The sequence below is a fragment of the Oryctolagus cuniculus genome, chromosome 20 (assembly GCF_964237555.1).
Source record: "Oryctolagus cuniculus chromosome 20, mOryCun1.1, whole genome shotgun sequence".
Taxonomy (NCBI): Eukaryota; Metazoa; Chordata; class Mammalia; order Lagomorpha; family Leporidae; genus Oryctolagus; species Oryctolagus cuniculus.
The window spans coordinates 15,186,823-15,208,022 of NC_091451.1; the positions used below are offsets into that span (position 1 = coordinate 15,186,823).

Sequence of the window (21,200 nt, forward strand, 5' to 3'; positions counted from 1 at the left end):
TATCCGTTATGTCTATGTTTTTTAAAATTAGTCGAGCTTTTTTTTTATTTATACAAGCTCTTTGTATATTAAAGAAGTTAGCTCCTTGACATATACTTGGCTAATATTTCTTTTCCCAAGGTGATGTCTGTATTGTAATGCTTTGCCTTATGAAAATGCTAAGTCTTAGTGTTTTCTTGTATAGAATTTGGGATTTATGTCCAAGATTGAAAAAAGAACCCTTTTTTAATACTTCTTAGTTTGTTTTTCAAATTAAAATGTTGGAGCCACCTGGAATTAATTTTGGTTTCAGAAATTTGCTCAGCTTTGTTCATTTCCTTGTTGCCACTGAACAACACCTGTCTCCCTCCCCACCACCATTGACGTGCAACTGTATTTTTTTTTTAAAGATTCATTTATTTATTTGAAAGTCAAAGTTACACAGAGAGAGAAGGAGAGGCAAAGAGAGAAGTCTTCCATCCGCTGGTTCACTCTCCAATTGGCCACAACGGCCAGAGCTGCGCCGATCCGAAGCCAGGAGCCAGGTGCAGGGCTGCACACAGGTGCAGGGGCCTAAGGACTTGGGCCATCTTCCACTGCTATCCCTGGCCAATGCAGAGGGCTGGATTGGAAGTGGAGCAGTCGGGACTCGAACCAGTGCCCATATGGGATGCCAACACCGCAAGCATTTGCTTTACCTGAAGTGCCAGCCCCACAACTGTATCTTGTCTGTGTGTATCTGGGTCTCTTCTGACCACTGCATTTCCTTTGATTGATCTGTTTGCCTTTATAACAATAGTATTCTGCTATAGGAAGTCTATAGTCTTACCATATGTCTTTTTTTTTTTTTTTTTTTGACAGGCAGAGTGGACAGTAAGAGAGAGAGACAGACAGAAAGGTCTTCCTTTGCCGTTGGTTCACCCTTCAATAGCTGCCGCAGCCGGTGCACTGCGCTGGCGCACCGCACTGATCCGATGGCAGAAGCCAGGTGCTTCTCCTGGTCTCCCATAGGGTGCAGGGCCCAAGCACCTGGGCCACCCTCCACTGCACTCCCAGGCCACAGCAGAGAGCTGGCCTGGAAGAGGGGCAACAGGGACAGAATCCGGCACCCTGATGGGACTAGAACCCGGTGTGCCGGCGCCACAAGGCAGAGGATTAGCCTAGTGAGCCGCGGCGCCGGCCTTACAATATGTCTTAATAGATGAATAGGGCTATTTCTCCATCCTTAATTTTTTTCAGATTTCCTGATTATTCGCTCATGTTTAAATGCTTCCAGCTGAGCTCCCCCCCAGCCCACCCCTCCTGCCCCAGTTGTTATTTGATGAGGACTGCATTGAGTCTGCAGCTTAAGTCAAAGAGGGTTTATATTTCTCCATCATGGAGTCTTCCCTTCAAGGTCTGTTTAAGTACAGGGTGGGTGGCCATAAAGGCAAACTCGGACCAACGCACAGGTGAAGTGGCTGGTTGGGATCACATCACAATACACGGGGCCGTGTTGTTGCAGGCTGGCAGGGTACGGTTCAGCGCACTGTGCACTGATCGGATTGCACTGATCCGTGACATGCTGTGATCAAAACATTTGTGTCTCTCTTTTCTCCTTGAATTAACACTGCGCCTTTGGCATGTCCCAAAAGCAATCAAAACAAGTCTGTTAAAGAAAATAGCTCTATCCATTTCCAGATTTGTATGGTAGCTTTGTATATTGGCACTATATTGCAGGGGGAGGTGCCAGTCCAGGGGTATGGTCCTTTCGAGGGACACAGTATATCTGTCCCAGCAGTGCTCTGGCTTAGCACATCTGTGCTGCTCTAACAGAATTCCATAGACTGGCTGGCTTAGGAACAACAGAAGCGTTTCTCTCTTACTTTTGAAGGCTGGAATTCCGAGACTCAGGTGCTGGCGTGTTTGGTGTCTGGCGAGAGATGCTCTCTGCTTCCAAGCTGGTGCCCTGACGCTGCGTGGGAGAGACAAGCGCTGTGTCTCCACCTGGCAGAAGGCAAAAGGGCAAAAGGGTGAACTCTCACTGAAGCTTCTGTTCTAAGGGCTTGGAATCACTCACGAGGGCAGAGCCTTGCGCCTCCATCACTTCCCCGAAGGCGCCACCTCCCACTACCTCTACCGTGGGAATCAGGATTCAACATAGATTTAGGAAGGAGACACCTGCAAATCACAGCAGTCCTCCCCCCCAAAAAAAAGTCACACATAGGGCAGGTTGCCCCTTCCCAAGTTCTCCTTCCCTGCTCTGTTTGTCTTTATGCTTAATCTGATTTAAAAGCGTGTCTCTGTCCTGTTCTGTCCAATGGGTAGAACTTGATGGTTTAATTACTAGTCTCAAGCCATAGGAAACATCCTTATAAATTTTTTTTCAATTTTAAGAGTGCAGGTTTTTTTTTAAAAGATTTATTTATTTGAAAGAGTTACAGAGAGAGGCAGAGACAGAGAGAGAGGTCTTCCATCCACTGGTTCACTCCCCAGATGGCCGCAATGGCTGGAGCTGCGCTGATCAGGAGCTAGGAGCTTCTTCTGGGTCTCCTACGCAGGTGCAGGGGCCCAAGGACTTGGACCATCTTCACTGCTTTCCCAGACCATAGCAGAGAGCTGGATGGGAAGAGGAGCAGCTGGGACTAGAACCGGTGCCCATATGGGATGCCAGTGCTTCAGGCCAGGGCTTTAACCTGCTGCGCCACAGCGCCGGCTCCATCCTTGTAAATTTGACCCACACACCAGTTACACACTCCGTGGGCCACTACCCTGATTGGACCCTTTACTCTGAAAAGTGTTACAGACTGAGACACCTGGCTGATGCTTCAGGCCTGGCTGATTCCTCATGGATGGAACCTGACCTCAGGCGGCGGGGCAGGAGGCTGTCACTGCCTTTGCAGCAGCCACCGTGTGTGTTCTGTGCGTTGCATGGCCCGTTTTTGCTTTGGTTTCCTGTGAACATCTGGCAGGTCTCGGCTGAGTAGATCCTGACTTTGCAATGCAGCAACAGCGCGCGGACCGTGACACTTAACACATGAAACTTCGGCACAACAGGTGTTGACCTGTGCGGTTTGTCGGCTGGGAGGGTGTTTGTTGGGGCCTGGAGGGGCCCCCGAGGCTGTCTTGTCTCAAAATTCATCTCATCTCTTTCCCTCAGCCCTAGAGCGTGGCTGTGTTGTAACTGGGCAGGGAAGACCCTGGGCAGGAATCAGCTTTGTCTTACTCGACTTCTGAACACAGCTAAGGGTCAGCAGGTCCCTGAGGATGTCCCCAGCTGGGAAGACCCAGAAAGGCCCAGGCTGACCTGGGGAAATCCAGCTATGTGCTATTTTCGTCCGAGTAACACAAACACTTGTAACTTTGCCTTTTTTCTGTGTTCTTTTGAGCTGTAAGCAGAGAGGTGCTTCCAAGTCCGTGTTCAGGCCAAGAGGTGACAGCGTTGGGCAAGTCCCCAGCTGAGCCATGGGCTGGCGCTCTGATCCCTGAGCCAAGGAGGGAGGCAGCTTCCTGCCTGCACTTGTCAGGGCCAGCTTGTGTGCTGGGCACCGGAGGCCAGCTTGCTTTGGAGCTGAGTGACTCAAGAATTGCAAGAGAGTGCCGGGCGCGTTTGAGCCCAGGAGTAGTCGGAAGGCACACAGAGAAGGCTTTGTGCTTTGGCTCAACAGGCAGACAGCCTCAATTCCAGCCACACCTGGCTGCTCAGCTGCCCGTGACCTTGGACTTGGTGTGGTCCCTCTCTGGACCTCAGTCTCCACCTCTGCAAAGTCAGGATAAGACAAGCTCCTATTTTAGCAGGAGTACTTGAACTTACGTCTGTGAAGGCACCTGGCATAGCTATCATACCAGCAGTCTCTGGTAGGGACCATCCTCAGAAGCCTTCCAACCCCAGCTGGCCTATGGGCTGGGCAAAGGGTAGGGACTGGGGGCCTGAGAAGCCTGTTAAACTTGGAGGACTCTCTGGATCTGAGCAGAGACCGTCTGGAATGGAAGCTTGATTCCTTGTCCCAGCCTTGAATAAAAACCCTGGTTGGCTCAGATTCCTAAGGGGGAATCTTGGGGACTCGGGGGAGCTGCTGGAACTCAGAGACCCCTTCCTTAGTGAGACCACTGGTGTGGGTCGTCGGCAGGCAGGGGGAAGACGTGTCAGGATGGGGTAGCACAGCTAACTGCAGGGCCTAGGTGGGATTCCCCCAGGCAGCCTCGATTCCAAGCCCTTCCATTTGTAATTAATGGGAACCTTCCAGGCTTTTGAGACAAAAGAGCTGCCAGGTGGTGGGTTTCCATAGTGATGGCAGAGGCTCCGCCAGTACAAATACAGTACAAGATCCAAACTCACAGTGAGGCTCCTCGGGCGGGGGCGGTGGGGGTGGGGGAGGGGGAGGGGGAGGGCCGTCCGAGGAGGCAGCTCCTAAGACCCTGTGACTTCACTAGCCAGTGGCAGGTGGCCCCCCACCATCGTGCGGCCCTTCTCAGTGAAGCCTCTTGGAGCCGCCTGGAGTTCTAAGACCTCCTGTGCTTGTCCCACCTCCAAAGAGTCTCCTTCAGGTCACCTTGAGTGTGACCTGGACATCAGCCTTTTAAACATTTTTCCAGGTCATTCTTTTTTAGTTTTTTCCTTAATTGACACAATACTTGTACATACTTATGGAGTGTGCAGTGATGTTTCGATTTGCTTGACTACTATGTGATGATAAGAGCAGAGGACTTTGCAAATCCATCCCCTCAAACACCCATCGTTTCTTTGTGATGAAAACACTTAAAACCTTCTCTTCTATTTTGAAGTGTGCAATAGTCACGCTACCGTGCAATGGGACACGGGAACTTACCCTTTCCAACTGGAACTCAGTACCAGTCGGCTAGTCTCTCTCCACCTCTCTACCTCCCCCACTCCCCAGCCTCCGGGACCCGCCGTTCTATTTTCTACTTCTTGGGTGAGATCAGCTTTTAAAGTTCTCATGTAGTTGAGAGCGTGGGGTATTTGTCTCCCTGTGCCTGGCTTCAGTTCCGGTGACACAGTGTCCTCCGGTTCGTCTGTGTTGGATTTTGATTTTTTCATGGCCGAATGGCATTTCATTATGTCTATACACCACAATTTCTTCATTCACTCGTTGGTGGACACTTAGGTTGATTCCGTATCTTGGCCACTGTGAGCAGTGCTGTAATAAACATCTTTCCAGGTGATTCTAACGTGTGGCCAAGGTGGAGAGCTAGTCAAAAGGCAGGCAAAGTAATAATGATAACAATGCAATGCCTCCTTTAATCTTCGTGACGCCCATCTTCCCAGGTGGAGAAGCAAACTCAGGGTAAGTGACTTTCTAAGGCCAGAGAGCAGTGAGAGCTGGTGTTCTCCCCCAGGCCGGGCCAGATTTCACGGCCCTGGCTGCTCACCACTGTAGCTACTGCTTGTGAAGTGGAAGATGGGGGCATGTCCGAGGCAGGTCCTCGGGGACCCTGTTCCCTTGTACACAACCCGAGCTTCCTGCCCTGTGCTGCTCGCCCCGCCTGGCCAGGCTGGGTGAGAGCTCTGGGCTGGTTGCTTCCCAAGGTAGGTCTGCCTTTTCACCTGGGACAGCCGCAACCTGAGCCCTTGAACTTAGAGATGTTGAATCATGCACTTGGCTTCCCGGCTCTGCTAATGAATGGCTGTCTTTCAACTTGGGACAGAGCTTCCAATGAGACTGCGCTCCCAGGGGACGGGGGAGGGGTCCGGGCGCACACTTTGTTCACCAGGTGTTTTTTGGTTTATAGCAGACTCAAAAAAAAAAAAAAAAAAATCAGGAGCCATCTGTAAAATAGGGCCAGGGCCTTTTTATGTGCAGTTTCATTGAAATTTAGTAAAAGGCAAACCCAGCAGGTACCTGTTTTACAGGCAATAAAAGGGAATTGGACAGCAATTATTTAAAAGGAGTTAGAGTTGTTTAAAACTAAAACTGAGGGGTATGTATATACCTTAAAAAGAAAGTTTACAAGGTTGGGGGATTTGGGTTGAACTGTTTCTGATGAAAATGAAACAGAAAATAATTTTCACTCTTATTTTAAGCCTCCCCCTTGGCTGTTTGTTTTCTAAATTTAGCAGGCCAAGCAGCCATAGGCAAATGTATCAGGGAGAAAACATCTGAAGCCAGTCAGGCACATGTCAATGTTTAATCCAAGAGATGGGCTGAAAACGAAGCTCTCCAGGAGGAAAAGCCAGGCCTCCCCGTGGTGTGGGGAAGAGTCGCTATTCAGCTCAGCTCTTTCAGATGTTATTGGCCCTACTGGATGCAGAAGTGCTGGGTTTGGTGGTCCCTGGAGGGGAGGGGGTGGCTCAGCCAAGCCCTCTCTACAGGAGGCTGCAGGATGTGGGAGGCTGAGCAGGCCAGCACTCACTGTGTCCCCAACCCTCGATCCATGGCAACGCCAGGGCTTCTTAAGCCGCGGTCCAGATGAAGCCCCCTGCCTCACAGCCTGAACAGAACCCTCTTCCCACCCAGCTCTGGACTCAAGCCACCGGGCCCAATGCCAGAGAGAAGGGAATGGCTGCCACCTACCTTGTGTCAGGACTGTCCGTGTCTCGATTGTTGGGTTTGGTGTTTGACTCGCCTTGTACTCTTGGAGGGTGACTTCCTGTTCCTTGAAAAGACTGAAAGACGGATGAACTTGATTCCTAGAGAAGGACACTCAGCTCCAACCAGTTAGCGGCAACAACAACAGAAGATGTATGTACACAGGGAGACAGACAGACACAGAGAACTGGATCCAGGGACTCACATACTGTATTAGAGTCCTTCTGTTCCAGTTCTTGGCTTTGATGGTTTCCTCCTGGTTCCATTCTTCAGACAGGATTTCTCCAGGTAATGGCAGGAAGAGCCTCATTTCCCAAGCTTCGTAGCACTGATGAAAAGAGCTCATTATACAGACAGTCTCAGGGAGTGGTGAGCACTGGGTGCCACGTGGGGGGCCCGGATCCCATCTCAGGCGACTGGGCTGTGCCGTCCACTCCAGCTTCCTGCTATTGCAGACCCTGGGAGGCAGCAAGGGATGGCCCAAGTGCCAAGTCCCTCCCACCCACAGGGGAGACCCTGATTGAATTCCTGGCTCCTGGCTTCAGCCTCAGCCCATCCCTGCCTTTGGAGGTATCTGGGGAGTGAACTATCAGATAGGGGGCCCTGTACCTTGGGCTGCTGTGGTCCCTCTCTCTGCCTTTCAAATGTAAATAAACAGTCTCAGGAGAAGATTCTGATTGGCTCAGATAGACTCGGATGCCCATACCTGAGCCAATCACTGTATCTAGGGGTGCAGTAGTAACATCGACCTCCTGTGTCTTGTGCACACCCCAGTGATCACGATTGGCATGTTGGTGGGACAGCAGGGTGGTGAATGACAGCCTGGCCAGGAGCAGGTGAACTGCGGTGACCGTTTTACATGGGCTGGCCTGGGAAGGCTCACAGAGTGGGGGAAGCAGTTTGAGCAGAGCCCTGCAGGTGTCTGGGATAAGAGCCTTCCAGAAAGAACAAAAGGGCTAAGGGGGAGGGTGCCTGCGGGCTTAGACAGAGCTGGGAGGCCAGTGTGGCTGTGGCGGAGCAAGCAGGGCCAGCAGCAGAGGCCACAGGAGGCAGGGTGTCAGGGCGCTGCTCCTAGATGCTCTTGTGGGCCGCTGGGCGCTCTGGGCTTTATGCTGTGTGCAGCAGAGGGCACTGAAGGTCACAGGATGTGTCACAGGGCCCCTCTGCTGGCTCTTGTTTTCTCCCCAGTTGATCACAAATAATTTGAGAGCAGGGACACTGTTTAGGTGCTTATTCATCCTCCATCCATTGTTCTATCCTGCACAGGCCTGCTGAGTGCCTACTAGGTTCCCGGTGCAGGCAGCTCACGGTCTAGTGGCAAGGAGAGCACAGGTGTCAGGACCACGTGACACGTGCCCCTGCCTGACACGAGAGTGCATGAGCAGCCCCCAGTACCCTCACCCCTTCGAGAAGGGCAGCAATGCCAGTGACACCTGGGGGCTCCAAGCCCAGGCTCTCCCGTCTCAGGCTGCTGCAGGCACAATGCCCGTGGCTCTGCAGCCGAGGGCCAAATGGTGCATTTACTTCCTCGCCAAGAGACTTAAGAAGCAGTGTGGATGAGAACCCCTTTAGAAGAGGGCAGAAGGGAGACTGCGTTCAGTGGTCACCAGTCCGTGGGCACTGCCCCAGCTGGAGAGGGGTGGGGGAGGCCCTGCGGCCAGTTCTGCAGCTGCCCAGGCACCAAGGTTGGGTTGGGTTTTCCCCTTGGTGATCTTCCATGGCCGTTCCTGACATGGAATGGGGCAGGAAAGCAGTGAGTTTCCTAAACTCCTCTTCTGGGGGCCATGCTGCCTTTGGCTTATTCCCATATTCCCAACCCCTTGCACAGTAGATTTCAATAGAGGTTGGTGGGGTTAATACTAGCATCACGTCCCTAGGACGCCACCTGTGGACGGATCCCAGGGTAGATCAGAATTCAGGCTGCGGAGCGTGGGTAAGGGCACCACGGGTGACCCTGAACTTGCAGCACTGCCCGTCTCTGCAAGAGGGAATGCAGGGGAAACAGCTGCTTTGGGATAAGTCAGGAATCCCTTGGGGGCTTTAGAGTGAGAGGCCCCCGTGAGACATTCAGAGTCCCGGAAGTCTCATGGTCAAAGAATGGGGCTGAAGACAAAAGGAGGGACTTGCGAGCTGGCAGGGACGGAGCTCCATCAGGGCGTACGACCTGGGGTTCAGATGTCAGAGGTAGAAGGGCTCGGGGTGGGGACCGGGGTGAGGTCAGGGGGAGTCTGAGGAGGAAGTAGAAGCCCTGGAGAGGCCTCCCTCGGTGTCCCGCTCAACGCAGCTGACCCGGGGCCCACTGAGGTTTCAGCTCCAAACCCAAGGGCCTTGTGGGTCACCATGGGGAGGCAGCCCAGACCTCTGGGAGGGAGTGGGCCTGGGACATTGCCTTCCAAGTTGTCTCACAGCTGGGGCCCTGGACCATGGAAGGGAGGGAGGGAGGGAGGGAGGGAGAGGAGGAAGGGAGGGAGGGAGGGATCCAAAGCACTCATAAGCGGATGGATGAACTGGCCCTGACAGCAGGCACCCCAGCACCTGGTGGGAGCAGGGTGCTCTCCGTCAGTTCTTCCCGGGCAGTGGCTGAGCATGGGCTGAGGACTCAGGGGTCTCCGTGCCCCAGCATGCTCGGAGGTCCTGAATCAGCAAACACGGGTGTGTTCCGCCGTTGGCTCAGAGAATGGAGTGCTGTGCCCACTCTGGGAGCTCCCGAGCCTCGTAATTCTGCAGTCTTAGCGCCTCAGCCAATGGGAGGCTGCTGTCTGTTTCCCACACCCCAGCTGGGAACGTGGGAGTGGGGTAGTTAGCACCCAGTATTTCCCCAAGTGGGAAGGACGCAAACATTCGCTCTCCCTTTCATTCTCGCTCTCAACGTTGAGTGGCTTGGATCCTTCTTAGGCGAGCCAGGGCTCAAGCCCGAACATTCTCCCTCCTCCTCTCCCCCTCCCTCCTCCTTCCCCAGCTGTCTTTCCTGACATGGATTTAAGCCATGGGAAGCTCTGCCACATCTGTGCATTCCCTGGGGTGACACCAACTCCGAATGTCACAGCCCACAGTACCACCATCCTGAGCATCTGGGTCTAGTCTGGGGCTGGCTCAGTACACACAGCGGGGTCTCCCCCATGGGCTCTGCCCTCAGCAGGCTTGCCATGGGCTCCTAGGGTAGGATAGGAGGCCTCTCAAGAAGCTAACACCACTGCAGAGTAGCCACAGTCCAGGAGGTCAGAGCTCCCTGTCCAGCGAGCTCAGGGCGAGGCTGTCTGGGGAACATGAGGTCCTCCCTTGCAGGTCCGCCTGCTTCACTGGCCATCCATTCCAGGCTGGGAGCTGGGGTGCTCATGCAAGGGTTCGGGGGGTGGGCCATTCTCACCCACTTTCCTGATGCCTGCGGAGGCCCAGAGTTCCAGCCTGGGGCCTCTGGTTGGGAGGAGTCGTTGCAGCTGGGAGGCCCCAGGATAGATGCTGTTTCGCGGTGGCACTCTGGGGAACATGCGCCAGTGTCGGTTCCAGGAGTGAGATGTCAGGATGCCTCTCTCCATGCATGCATCTCAGATGCTTTCCTCCCCGGTGTGACTCACTGGAGACTCTGGGAGTGCGGGGGAGGGTGTGGCCCAGGAGCAGGGGGGCTGGGCCGCGATAGCTGCCATCCATCACTCCCCAGCACTTAGCGCCGTGGGCTCAGTGCACACGCCCGGGGCCATTTCAGCAGCAAGGGAAGTCCCCAAGAGGACGCATCAATGTCTGTGCATTTGAGTTCTGCAGTCTCTGCCTTGGCTCTGTGGGGCCTGCTTTTCTCTGCAGCAGCTTGGCCAAGCCCTGGTGAGGAACCTCCTGTGTACCGAGCCCATGTGAGTGGCAGGGGCCCAAATACTTGAGCCATCATCCACTGCCTCCCAGGGCACACATTAACAGGAACTGGAATTGGGAGCAAAGCCGAGACTTGAACCCAGGCACTGTGATATGGGATCCGGCATCTCAGTGGTGTCTTAATTATAGCACCAAAAACCCACCCTATAGTATGTGAATTCTTGAGAGTGGGGTCCATTTCTGACTTGCCTGTATTTGTGTCATCACCCTGAGCAAAGGGCCTGGTGTGTCATATACTCTCAGAAAATAATACTTAATAATAATAGCAACAGGGGCAGGTGCCTGCAAAGCCGGCATCCCATATGGGCAAAGGTTCAAGTCCCGGCTGCTCACTTCTGATCCAGTTCCCTACTGATGGCCTGGGAAACCAGCAGGGGATGACGCAAGTGCTTGGGCCCCTGCACCCACATGAGAGACCTGGAAGAAGCTCCTGGCTCCTGGCTTGGACCTGCTCAGCTCCTGCCATTGCGGCCATTTGGGGAGTGAACCAGTGGATGAAAACTCTCTCTGTAACTCTGCCTTTCAAATAAATAAACCTTAAAAAAAAGCCTTTCATGCCTCAGTTGCCTGCTGTGTACAGTGGGGGTAGCTCATGCTCCCCACACAGAGTTGGGGTGAGGTGCCAGTGGCAGGGAGCAGTGAGCTGCCGCCTGTGTGTCCTGCGCCCCTTGCACACGGTGGGATGCTCACGCCTGGGGCTCCCTCTGACGCTAACCTCTGTCTCAGGTGACAGGGACGCCCTCCAAGGGCTTCGATGAGAAGGCCTACCTATCAGCCAAGCAGCTGAAGCCGGGAGAGGACCCCTACAGGCAGCACGCCTTCAACCAGCTGGAGAGCGACAAGCTGAGCCCGGACCGGCCCATCCGCGACACCCGCCATTACAGGTATGGCGTCTGGTGCTGGCACGAAGGCACTGCCGAGCCTGCTGTGTCCCATGCGGGGGCGGTGACACCGGCGGGCTCCTCCTTCAGAGCCTGCCTGTCCCCTTTTTATTTCCTCAGCGCTCTGAGGACCTGCCTCAGTCTGGCACTCCAGGAAGAGTGACCTTCCGGAACCACGGGACAGGGGGGAGCTGGGCGTGTGGGCGGGCCAGGTGCTCTTGGCGCCCTACTGGCGGTGCCTGGGTTGAAGAGGAGCCATCAGCCCTGCCCTGGGCGACCCCCCCCAATTGACATCCTTCCTCCTGCCCTGCACCCCAGCCCTCAGCCACTCCCAGCAGTGCACCCCAGCCCTGCCCTTCATTCTCCTGGGCAGTGCGGTGAGGCAGGAGAGCTCCTGGCCCAGGACCAAGGACACCTGCATCCAATCCCAGCTCCGACTCAGCTCGGGGGCCAAGGGCAAGTCCCTCACCACCTCCTTGCTCTTGTCCAGAGTGTGAGAGCCACAGCCCATGGTCTTTCTTCTTTCTAAGCTCCGGATTTTGGAGCACATGCCTCTCCTGTGACTGGCCTCACCCACCAGCCTCCCTCCACCATGGCCCTTTGTGCCCCTGTAGTCCCACCCTCCCCTGTCCCCCACCCCCTCCCTCAAATTCTTTCCTTTGCCTGAGCATGCTACCCACCCTGCTCCACCCCCCGCAGCACCCTTTCCTCCTGGGAAGCTGGCCCCAGGGCCTTGGCACCTCCTCTGTGCCCTGTGCCGAGGTCCAGCCACTAGAGGGTGCTGCCAGAGTCCACCACCGTCCAGCTTCAGTTCAGGTGACCCACAGGAGCTCGACTCAAAGCGAGGCAGGGCCTTCGTCTAGTCCTGGCTCCAGGGTAGATGGAAGGACAGTGTAGATGGAGGGTGGTTCTAGCACCTTCCTTATCACTCACAGAATGATAAGGGGCAGCTTGGGTGGGATAGGATGGACCTAGGACTGGGGAAGTCCTGTCACCACTGTCAGCTTCCAGGAACTTCTCATGCCCCAAACATCCCAGTGACCCTGTGGCTGGGCAGCCTCCCCCCCAGGACCTCATGGCCACTTCCAGACATCGGAAGTCCTGTCCCAGTCAGTCCCAGGGCAGCCTCCCCTCAGGTTCTGCCTGCATGGCAGCCCCAGCCATGGCCAGCCTCGAACCCATGGCCTGAGGATCTGCCCATTCAAGTCTGTGAATCAAGGGCTTGGCCTGGAGGCTCCTCCCATCCTCCCAGTCCATCTCTCTGGGAACCTTCCCAGGTGCTCACTGAGAAACTTAAAGAGGGTGTACAGCTGTGTACAGCTTCTTAAATGAGATCCCAAATTCAAGGCCATGGCAGGGGGGGAGGTGCCCTGTGTTGCTGCCGGGCACTCTCTGGGCTGGAGATAGATCCGGAGTGTGGGGGAAGGGTGTGACTGTATGCATGTGTGCATGCATGTGCACACGTGTGTGTGTGTGTGTAGAGGGTGCAAAGGACGTGCTGACCTTGACAAGCAGGGCATCCTCTGGTGGAGCTAGTGTGAGCCATGGAATGGCTGGATGCCAGACTATGGGCCGAGTTCCTGGTACAGCCCAGGGAGCCCATTGTGGGCAGCAGAGCTCTGCAGACAGACCTGCTAGGGTCACAGAGAAAACCTGAGCAGCCCAAACCCACAAGATGGGCCTGAAGCAAACAGACCCTTCTAGAATTCCTCAGCCATCTTTACAGATCGGAGTCCCGCAGGGCCACCTGGCAGAGGAGGTGGGAGGGGTAGGTGGAGTTCCAGTACGCCCTCCAGACAGGGTGGGGGTAGTTTGCCCCCTGCAGGAAGAGAACAGGCACCCTTATCCAGAGTCCCTCATTCTTGGGCAGCAGATTGATGGGGACAGAGACAGGGACAGAGAACTAGGGAGATGGTACAGGTGACAGGGCCTCTCCCTGAAGCTCCTCCCCAGCCAGCCAGGTCCACTCCTGCCCCTGCCATGGCCACTCCACATCCGTCTCACAGAGGACAATGATTTTAAAGCCTTAGGATTTCTCCCATGAGGGTGCCAGGCCCGTGGGGTTCCTGCCTGTCTGATCCGGTCTGCTTTGCGGGCAGGAAGGGGCCTGGGAATTCGGGCTGTGCACTGTGGCCGTGGGATAAACACCAGGGGGAAGATCGTCACTGCTGGGATGGCTGGAAAGCAGGCGTGATCATGAAGAGCGCGGCCGGTCCAGCATAGTGCGGCCGCCCGCCAGGCCCGGTGGAGGCTGGGCTAAGGCCCGGCTGAGGCCCAGTGGTGCTGATGGTCTCATTACCTCTGTGGAGAAGGTGGCACCAGCAGACCCACACGTGGTGTCGGGAGCTGACGGAGCCCTGAGCTGCTGGGGAGGGGCAGGGGCCGGTGTTGTGACCTGAGAGGTCAAGCCACTGCGTGTGGCGTCAGCATCCCTTATGAGCTCCGGTTCCAGGACTGGCTGCTCTGCTTCTGAGTCAGCTCCTCACTAATGCCCCCGGAGAGGCAGTGGAAGATGGCCAAGTGCCTGGCCCAGCCCTGCCACTGTGGCCATTTAGGAAGTGAACCAGCAGATGGAAGATTTCTTCCTCTCTCTCTCTCTCTCTCTCTCTCTCTCTCTCTCTCCCTCTCTTTCTGTCACTCTACCCTTAAAATAAAATCTTAAAAAAAAAAAGAGCCCTCACCTCCTATGGCACCTGCCGCTTCTCTCTCCTTGACCCCTACTGGCCAGTGTGGGCTGGAGTGGTGTGGAGGAGGCAAGGCCTGTGTCCTGGCTTCTGCCTGGCCCTCTCCATCTCGCAGAAGTATCCCAGGGGGGTGGCAGTCAGAGAAAAGCCTCACGCTGGCCCTGGGGATGCCACTCACCTCCCTGCTCCCTCCTCAGCTGCCCGTCTATGTCCTACTCCTTGGACCTGCCGGCCACCAGCGTCATCATCACCTTCCACAATGAGGCGCGCTCCACCCTCCTGCGCACGGTGAAGAGGTGAGCGCACCCCCAGCGGGACCAGGGCCTCACGGAACCTGCGCAGCCTGTCTCTGGCAAGGGGAGGTCACAGATGAGGTGTTGTCACCCAGTGGCCCTGGAGGGCAGACCTGTCTTGAGAAGCTGGGACTAGTGAGCCAGAGTCGAGGGGATCCCCAGAGCTCAGAGCCGTCCAACACAAGGTCATGGGTTGAGCATAAGGATAGAAACACAGGGGTCAAGGGCATGGGGGATGGGGCAGGAATGGAGAAACCTCAGGAGAACAGAGATCAGCCCAGTAGGGGCCTGTTGGTGAATCAGAGAACAAGAGGCGCCTTCTGCCCCGCCCCCCAGCTTGATCTTGTGATCCAGTAGAACCCCGTTCACCTCATTTCCTCAGTGAACTGAGACAAGAATGGGAAGGAGCGCCCAGTGGCATTCCAGGCAGGGGGGAGGAGGGCTCCTTGAGAACAGCCTTCCTGGCTGGACAGAGCCTCCCCAGCCCTGTCCAGCCGCTCCTGTCCCTGGGCGGGCTTGTTAAGCCTTGGGCAATAGAGCAGCCCCAGCTCCTGCCTTGATAATTCAGCCAGGGCATCCCCCACCCTCTCGCACTACTGTCTGCAAGTGGTCCCAAGCGTCTGAGGGTCCAGGCAACAGGGCAAACCATGTCCTTGGATGAGCCTTGGTCTAGCCAAGGAACACACTGCTTCCCAGAACTGGTGAGGGCCCAGGAAGTCTGCCAGCAGGTGCCCACGCACTGGCCCTGGAGCTGAGCACTGGGTCAGCCTCGTGGCGCAGAAAAGTGGCCTCTCAATCCCAGCTCTTTCTCTGTCCCCACTGCTGTTCCAGTGTCCTGAACCGAACTCCTGCCAGCTTGATCCAGGAGATCATTCTAGTGGATGACTTCAGTTCAGATCGTGAGTGTCCTCCTTCCCCACTGCACGTCGCCTCCTCCGCCCTGCCCCTGCTTCCCCAGAATGCGCGACTCCTGGTGTCACAGCCTGATCTCTCTGCCTCCTCCCTCAGTGGGGACCCTCGGGCTTTCCTAGGCCCCTCCCTGGTCCTACTCTTTGGTGCCAGAGGAGAGGAAAGAGTGGAATGGCTTTGGAGCGGGCACCAAAGAGATGACCTCAAAAGGGGAGGGGTGGGCATTTGGCTTGGCAGTTTAGACACCTGTGTACCGTATCCGAGTGTCCGTGTGCAAAGTCTGCCTGCAGCCCCTGACTCCAGCTTCCTGCCAGTGCAGGCCTGGGAGGCAGCCACGGTTGCTCTAGCACGTGGGTTCCTGCCACGCCTAAGGGAGATCTGGATTGAGTTTGCAGCTCACTTTGGCCCTGGCCCAGCCCAGCCTTTGTGGATATTTGGATTACCAGTCATCAGATGGGAACACTCTCTCTCCTTCCCTCCCTCTGACCCCTTTAAATAAATACATTTTTATTTTATTTTTAGATTTATTTATTTATTTGAAAGAGTTACACAGAGAGGAAGAGACAGAGAAAGACAGCAATCTGCCCTATGCTGCTTCACTCCTCAAATGGCTGAAATGGCTGGGCCTGCAGCAGGCTAAGTCAGGAGCCAGGAGCTTCTTCTGGGTCTCCCATTTGGATGCAGGGGCCCAAGGACTTGGGCCAACCTCCGCTGCTTTCCCAGGCACATCTGCAGAGAGCTGGATTGGAAGTGGAGCAGCTTGGACTTGAACTGGGGCCCATATGGGATGCCAGCAACTCAGAGGGCAGCTTTACCTGCCACACCACAAAACTGGGCCCATAAAAATTGAAACATATGGGGCCAGAGCTGTGGTGTAGCGGGTAAAGCCACCGCCTGCAGTGCCAGCATCCCATGTGGGTGCTGCTTTGAGACCTGGCTGCTCCACTTCTGATCCAGCTCTCTGTTATGGCCTGGGAAAGCAGCAGAAGATGGCCCAAGTCCTTGGGCCCCTGCACCTGCATGGGATACCCAGAAGAAGCTCCTGGCTCCTGGCTTCCGATCAGCATAGCTCCGGCCATTGCAGCTATCTGGGGAGTGAGCCAGCAGATGGAAGACCTCTCTCATCTCTCTCTCTCTCTGTCTGCCTCTACCTCTCTATAACCCTGCCTTTCAAATAAATAAATAAATCTTTAAAAAAAAAATAGAGGCCGGCGCCGCGGCTCAATAGGTAATCCTCCGCCTTGCGGCGCCGGCACACCGGGTTCTAGTCCCGGTCGGGGCGCCGGATTCTGTCCCGGTTGCCCCTCTTCCAGGCCAGCCCTCTGCTGTGGCCAGGGAGTGCAGTGGAGGATGGCCCAAGTGCTTGGGCCCTGCATCCCATGGGAGACCAGGATAAGCACCTGGCTCCTGCCTTCACATCAGCGCGGTGCGCCGGCCTCAGCGCACCAGCTGTGGCGGCCATTGGAGGGTGAACCAATGGCAAAGGAAGACCTTTCTCTCTGTTTCTCTCTCTCATTGTCCACTCTGTCTGTCAAAAAAAAAAAGAAAAAATAGAAACATCAACAACATCCTTCATTATTACAACTGCCGAATGCAGGCCAGTGTTTGTTCAGCAGAGTGTGGAGAGCTGGGCTGGGAACCATTGCTGCGCCCTTGGTGCACTGTGGGGGAGGGTGGGGACAGGCCTGGAGGCGGGGGCGGGGCAACCCTTTGGGCAGTAGTGATGACCAGGCCCTTCACCCTCCCCCACCCCCAGCCCTTTCCAAGGCCTGGTCAGGGGCAGCTCCTGGTGGTGGCCCGGCGCCCTGGCCTGAATGAGCTTGCCTTCCTTTTCTCCACCCGCAGCTGAAGACTGCCTGCTCCTGACCAGGATCCCCAAAGTCAAGTGCCTGCGCAACGACCGGCGGGAAGGTGGGTGCTCGGAGCCCGGCTTCCACGGTGGAGGGTGGGGTGGGAGGTCCTGCCCATCCCCTTGGGAACTGTTATCACAGCGAGCCAGCGAGGCCTGCTGCGTCCCGGATGGCTCGGACCAGGGTGTGCAGGAGGCGTTCCTTCTCCCCAGGCCAGCCCCTAGCCCCCCACAACTGTGGGCTAGCGGCTGCACGTCTGGCTGCCGTCGCTGTCACCTCGGAGCAGCCTTTTCTGCCTGGCCAGGTTATCAGAAGCGTTAAATGAGATAGGCCACGCGGAAAGGCTGGGTTTGCAGCACCAGCGTGGCATGGCACCGTGCACAGCACTCCAGGGGACAGCAGAGAAATGCAAAACACGGTCCTCGCCCTGGGGGCTGTGGGGGATCAAAACCCATCGCAGCAACAGGCTGGACATAGTTCCCTGGAAATAGCATGAAGATCGGAAGAGAGGGAGCTGATAGGCAGCGGGAGTGAGGTGGGAGGGCTTTCAGGAGGAGGGGGCTCGAGGGGACAAGAGAGGGCAGCAGGGGAGGGCCGGCCAGCTGGGAGCTCTGCAGGCAAAGGCCTCAGTCAGGGGTGAGTACAGGTCAGGTGCTCAGGGGCCCTGCCCGGCAGCCCCTGCGCCTGCTGGACGGGTCTGTCACTAAAGCAGCACCCGCGGCGATCTAGCTTTACAAAGAGGAGAGGTTTATTTAGCTCACAGTTTTGGAAGCAGGAAGACAAAGAGCGCTGTGCAGCCTCTGGTGAGGGCCTCGTGCCCTGTCAGAGCTCCTGTAGGGGAAGGTTCACATCTCCAAACAGGAAGCTGGAGAGCGGTGGGGCCAGGCTCATGCCTTGTCTAACAGCTCTCTTGAGAGAACTACCAGGGCGTCCAAGGGAACTACCTTAATCCCTCCCGAGGGCAGCACCCTCAACGACCTAACCCCCCGCCCACCCCACCCACAAAGGCTCCGTCAGTTCCCAGATCACCACCCTGGGGACCAAGCTCCCAACCCATGAACCCTTGTGGGTACAAGCAAAATCCAAACCATAGCACTCGCATTCTCCCATTCAGTCCTCAGCGCAGCCCATGGTCCCCACTTGCAGATAGGGAAACTGAGGCTTAAAGAGATTCAGTAATTCACATGGGATGGTGAACAGAGGAGCCAGGATTTGAACCCGCTTCCCAACCCAAAGCCAGCCTCTCCCTTAGCCTCCCTCTGCTTCTGGAAAGTACCCAGGTTCTAGAGGTAGAGAGAGGTGGGATAGCGATGCTGAGGGGAGACCAGTCATGCCGAGGGGCCTCAAGGATGTTGGTGAGGGAGACAGTGGAAGAGGCCAGAGAGAGCTGTCTCCCAAGACAGGGGCTTGTGGGCGCCATCCGGGCTGCGGATATGCTGTCCCTGGAGTTTTGCCAACCGTGGACAGACAGGTATGATCAGAATGCAGTACAGATACCTGGGTTGGGCTTTCGGACAGATGGGAGGCTAGACAGATGGACAGAGGCAGAGTGCCAGGCAGAGATGTGGCCAGGAACATCCCTGCAAGAAGTCACTTCCGTTCCACGCTCTCAAAGTGAGACCCGTCCCTCCCCACAGCTCATAGGGCACGGATGGCTGCTTGGGCAGGGGCAGGACCAGCTGGGCTGCCCAAATCAGTGAGCAGTTGGTGAGACCGTCGGGAAACCTGGCTAGTAGAAGAGCCGATCCAGGCCAGCGCCGCGGCTCACTAGGCTAATCCTCCGCCTTGCGGCGCCGGCACACCGGGTTCTAGTCCCGGTCGGGGCTCCGGATTCTGTCCCGGTTGCCCCTCTTCCAGGCCAGCTCTCTGCTGTGGCTAGGGAGTGCGGTGGAGGATGGCCCAAGTGCTTGGGCCCTGCACCCCATGGGAGACCAGGAAAAGCACCTGGCTCCTGGCTCCTGCCATCGGATCAGCGCCGTGTGCCGGCCGCAGCGCGCCGGCCGCGGTGGCCATTGGAGGGTGAACCAACGGCAAAGGAAGACCTTTCTCTCTGTCCACTCTGCCTGTCAAAAAAAAAAAAAAAAAAAGAGCCGATCCGAACACATGCAAGGGGTCCCAGGGACAGGCTGCCTCCTTGTTGTCTTGTTCAGTTCTGGCAGACAGGGACTGTTTTCTCTCCAAATCTTACAGACAAGAAGCCTGAGGTTAGTCTGGGAGGCTTTGTCCATGTCACCATGGTGATGTGGCTGGAGGGGACCCCCCACAGGTTCCCAGGGGAGAAGCTTTGCTTTCTGGTCCTCCTTCAGTCCCCAACCAATGCAGTCTCCACGCCCTGAACTTGGACTGTTCCTTGGGGTGTCACTCAGGCCGTGACCCTGGAGTAATGGTGGATGGATGGATAGATGGATGGTTGAGAACAAGAGAGGGGTGCAGTTGGGGAGGAAGGAAGCACACAGGAGTAAAAAGGAAAGTCCAGTCACCATAATCGGAGGAGTCCCCAGCGCCTGAAGGGACGGGAACCCCAGGACCTTGGGGGGAACGGCTGAGAAACAAATTGATTCAGTCCCAGCACCAACGCCCGCCCACTGCATTGCAGGGCTGATCCGGTCCCGAGTTCGCGGGGCAGATGTGGCGGCAGCTGCCATCCTCACCTTTCTGGACAGCCACTGCGAAGTGAACACCGAGTGGCTGCAGCCCATGCTGCAGCGGGTGAAGGAGGTGAGCCGTCCGCCCCGGGGACTCGCCCACCACGGTTGTGCCTCGAGGGCTTGTGGAGCAGTCTCTGAGCTGGGCTGCCGTCCTGGGGTGCCTGCCTGCTCTGCTTCCTCCTGGGTGACGTCAGCTCGTGGTCCTTTCTTTTCTGAACACGGGGATACGTGCAATAGTTGGTCCACTGGGGGGTTGGGACAATTAAATTGGACGGAAGCCTGGACACACTGGAAGGCTCCTCCCATGCACAGGTGCTGTTTCTCTGCTGGGGGAGATTTTGGTCTGGCTGGGAGGCCCTAGAGAGAGGGAGCAGAACCAGGTGCTCTCCAAGACAGTGGGGAGGAGGGGGAGGCTTTGGACAGATGGCAAGAAGGATGTGATGAAAAGAATGACAGGCCGGTGCCTCGGCTCAATAGGCTAATCCTCTGCCTGTGGTGCCAGCACCCCAGGTTCTAGTCCTGGTTGGGGCGCCAGATTCTGCCCAGTCGCTCCTCTTCCAGTTCAGCTCTCTGCTATGGCCCAGGAGTGCAGTGGAGGATGACCCAAGTCTTTGGGCCCTGCACCCACATGGGAGACCAGGAAAAGCACCTGGCTCCTGGCTTCAGATCGGCATGGTACGCTGGCCGCAGCGTGCCACCAGAGTGGCCATTGGAGGGTGAACCAACAGGAAAGGAAGACCTTTCTCTCTGTCTCTCTCTCTCTCACTGTCCACTCTGCCTGTCAAAAAAAAAAAAAAGAAAGAAAAGAAAAAAAAGAGAGAAAAGAATGACAGGACTTAAAACATGGGCAAAGGATTTGCAAAGACGTTTCTCCAAGGAAGGTATACAAATGACCAACGAATCCATGAAAGGATGCTCCGTGCCACTAGAGAAATGCAACTCACAACCCTAATGAGATGCCACTTCATACCTACTGAATGGATGCCTGCTATCGAAAGGATGCATAGCAACACGTGCTGGCAATGATGTGGAATGACAGGAGAGCTCCCGTGGGGCCGGGCGGCACGCTAAGCAGTGCAGCCACTTCGGAAAACAACTGGACAGTTCTTCAGAAGTTTAAACATAGACTTGCCTGCAGTTCCATGGCCAGTTGTAATGGGGAACTTCAGAAGGTTTGTGGAAAATGAATTAAAAGATAAATGGGGGGTGGGGGAGAGGGCAGCATTGTGGCGTAGTGGGTTAGGCTGGCGCCTGCAATACAGCATCCCATATGGGTGCCAGTTCGAGTCCCGGCTGCTCTACTTCCCATCCAGCTCCCTGCTAACGTGCCTGGAAAAGCAGCAACAGATGGCCCAAGTGCTTGGGGCCCTGGACCCATGTGGGAGACCTGGAAGAAGCTCCTTAGTCCTGGCTTTGGCCTGGTCCATCCTTGGTTGCTGAGGCTATTTAGGGAGTGAACCAGCAGATGGAGACTTTCTCTGTCTCTCCCACTCTCTCTGTAACTCTGCCTATCAAATAAATATTTTTTTAAATAAAAAAGATAAATTGGGACCGGCTTTTAGACA

At 55.9% G+C, this 21,200-nt stretch overlaps 1 protein-coding gene across 1 annotated transcript in view; it reads left to right on the top strand.

Moving 5' to 3' along the window:
- GALNT16 (polypeptide N-acetylgalactosaminyltransferase 16) overlaps positions 1–21,200 on the top strand; it is a 100,234-nt gene that overhangs the window by 50,087 nt on the left and 28,947 nt on the right. The window contains exons 2-6 of the mRNA XM_051826331.2: positions 11,097–11,254; positions 14,133–14,231; positions 15,060–15,127; positions 16,983–17,048; positions 19,584–19,705. Coding sequence (XP_051682291.1) covers positions 11,097–11,254; positions 14,133–14,231; positions 15,060–15,127; positions 16,983–17,048; positions 19,584–19,705 — 513 coding nt within the window. The remainder of the gene's footprint in view (positions 1–11,096; positions 11,255–14,132; positions 14,232–15,059; positions 15,128–16,982; positions 17,049–19,583; positions 19,706–21,200) is intronic.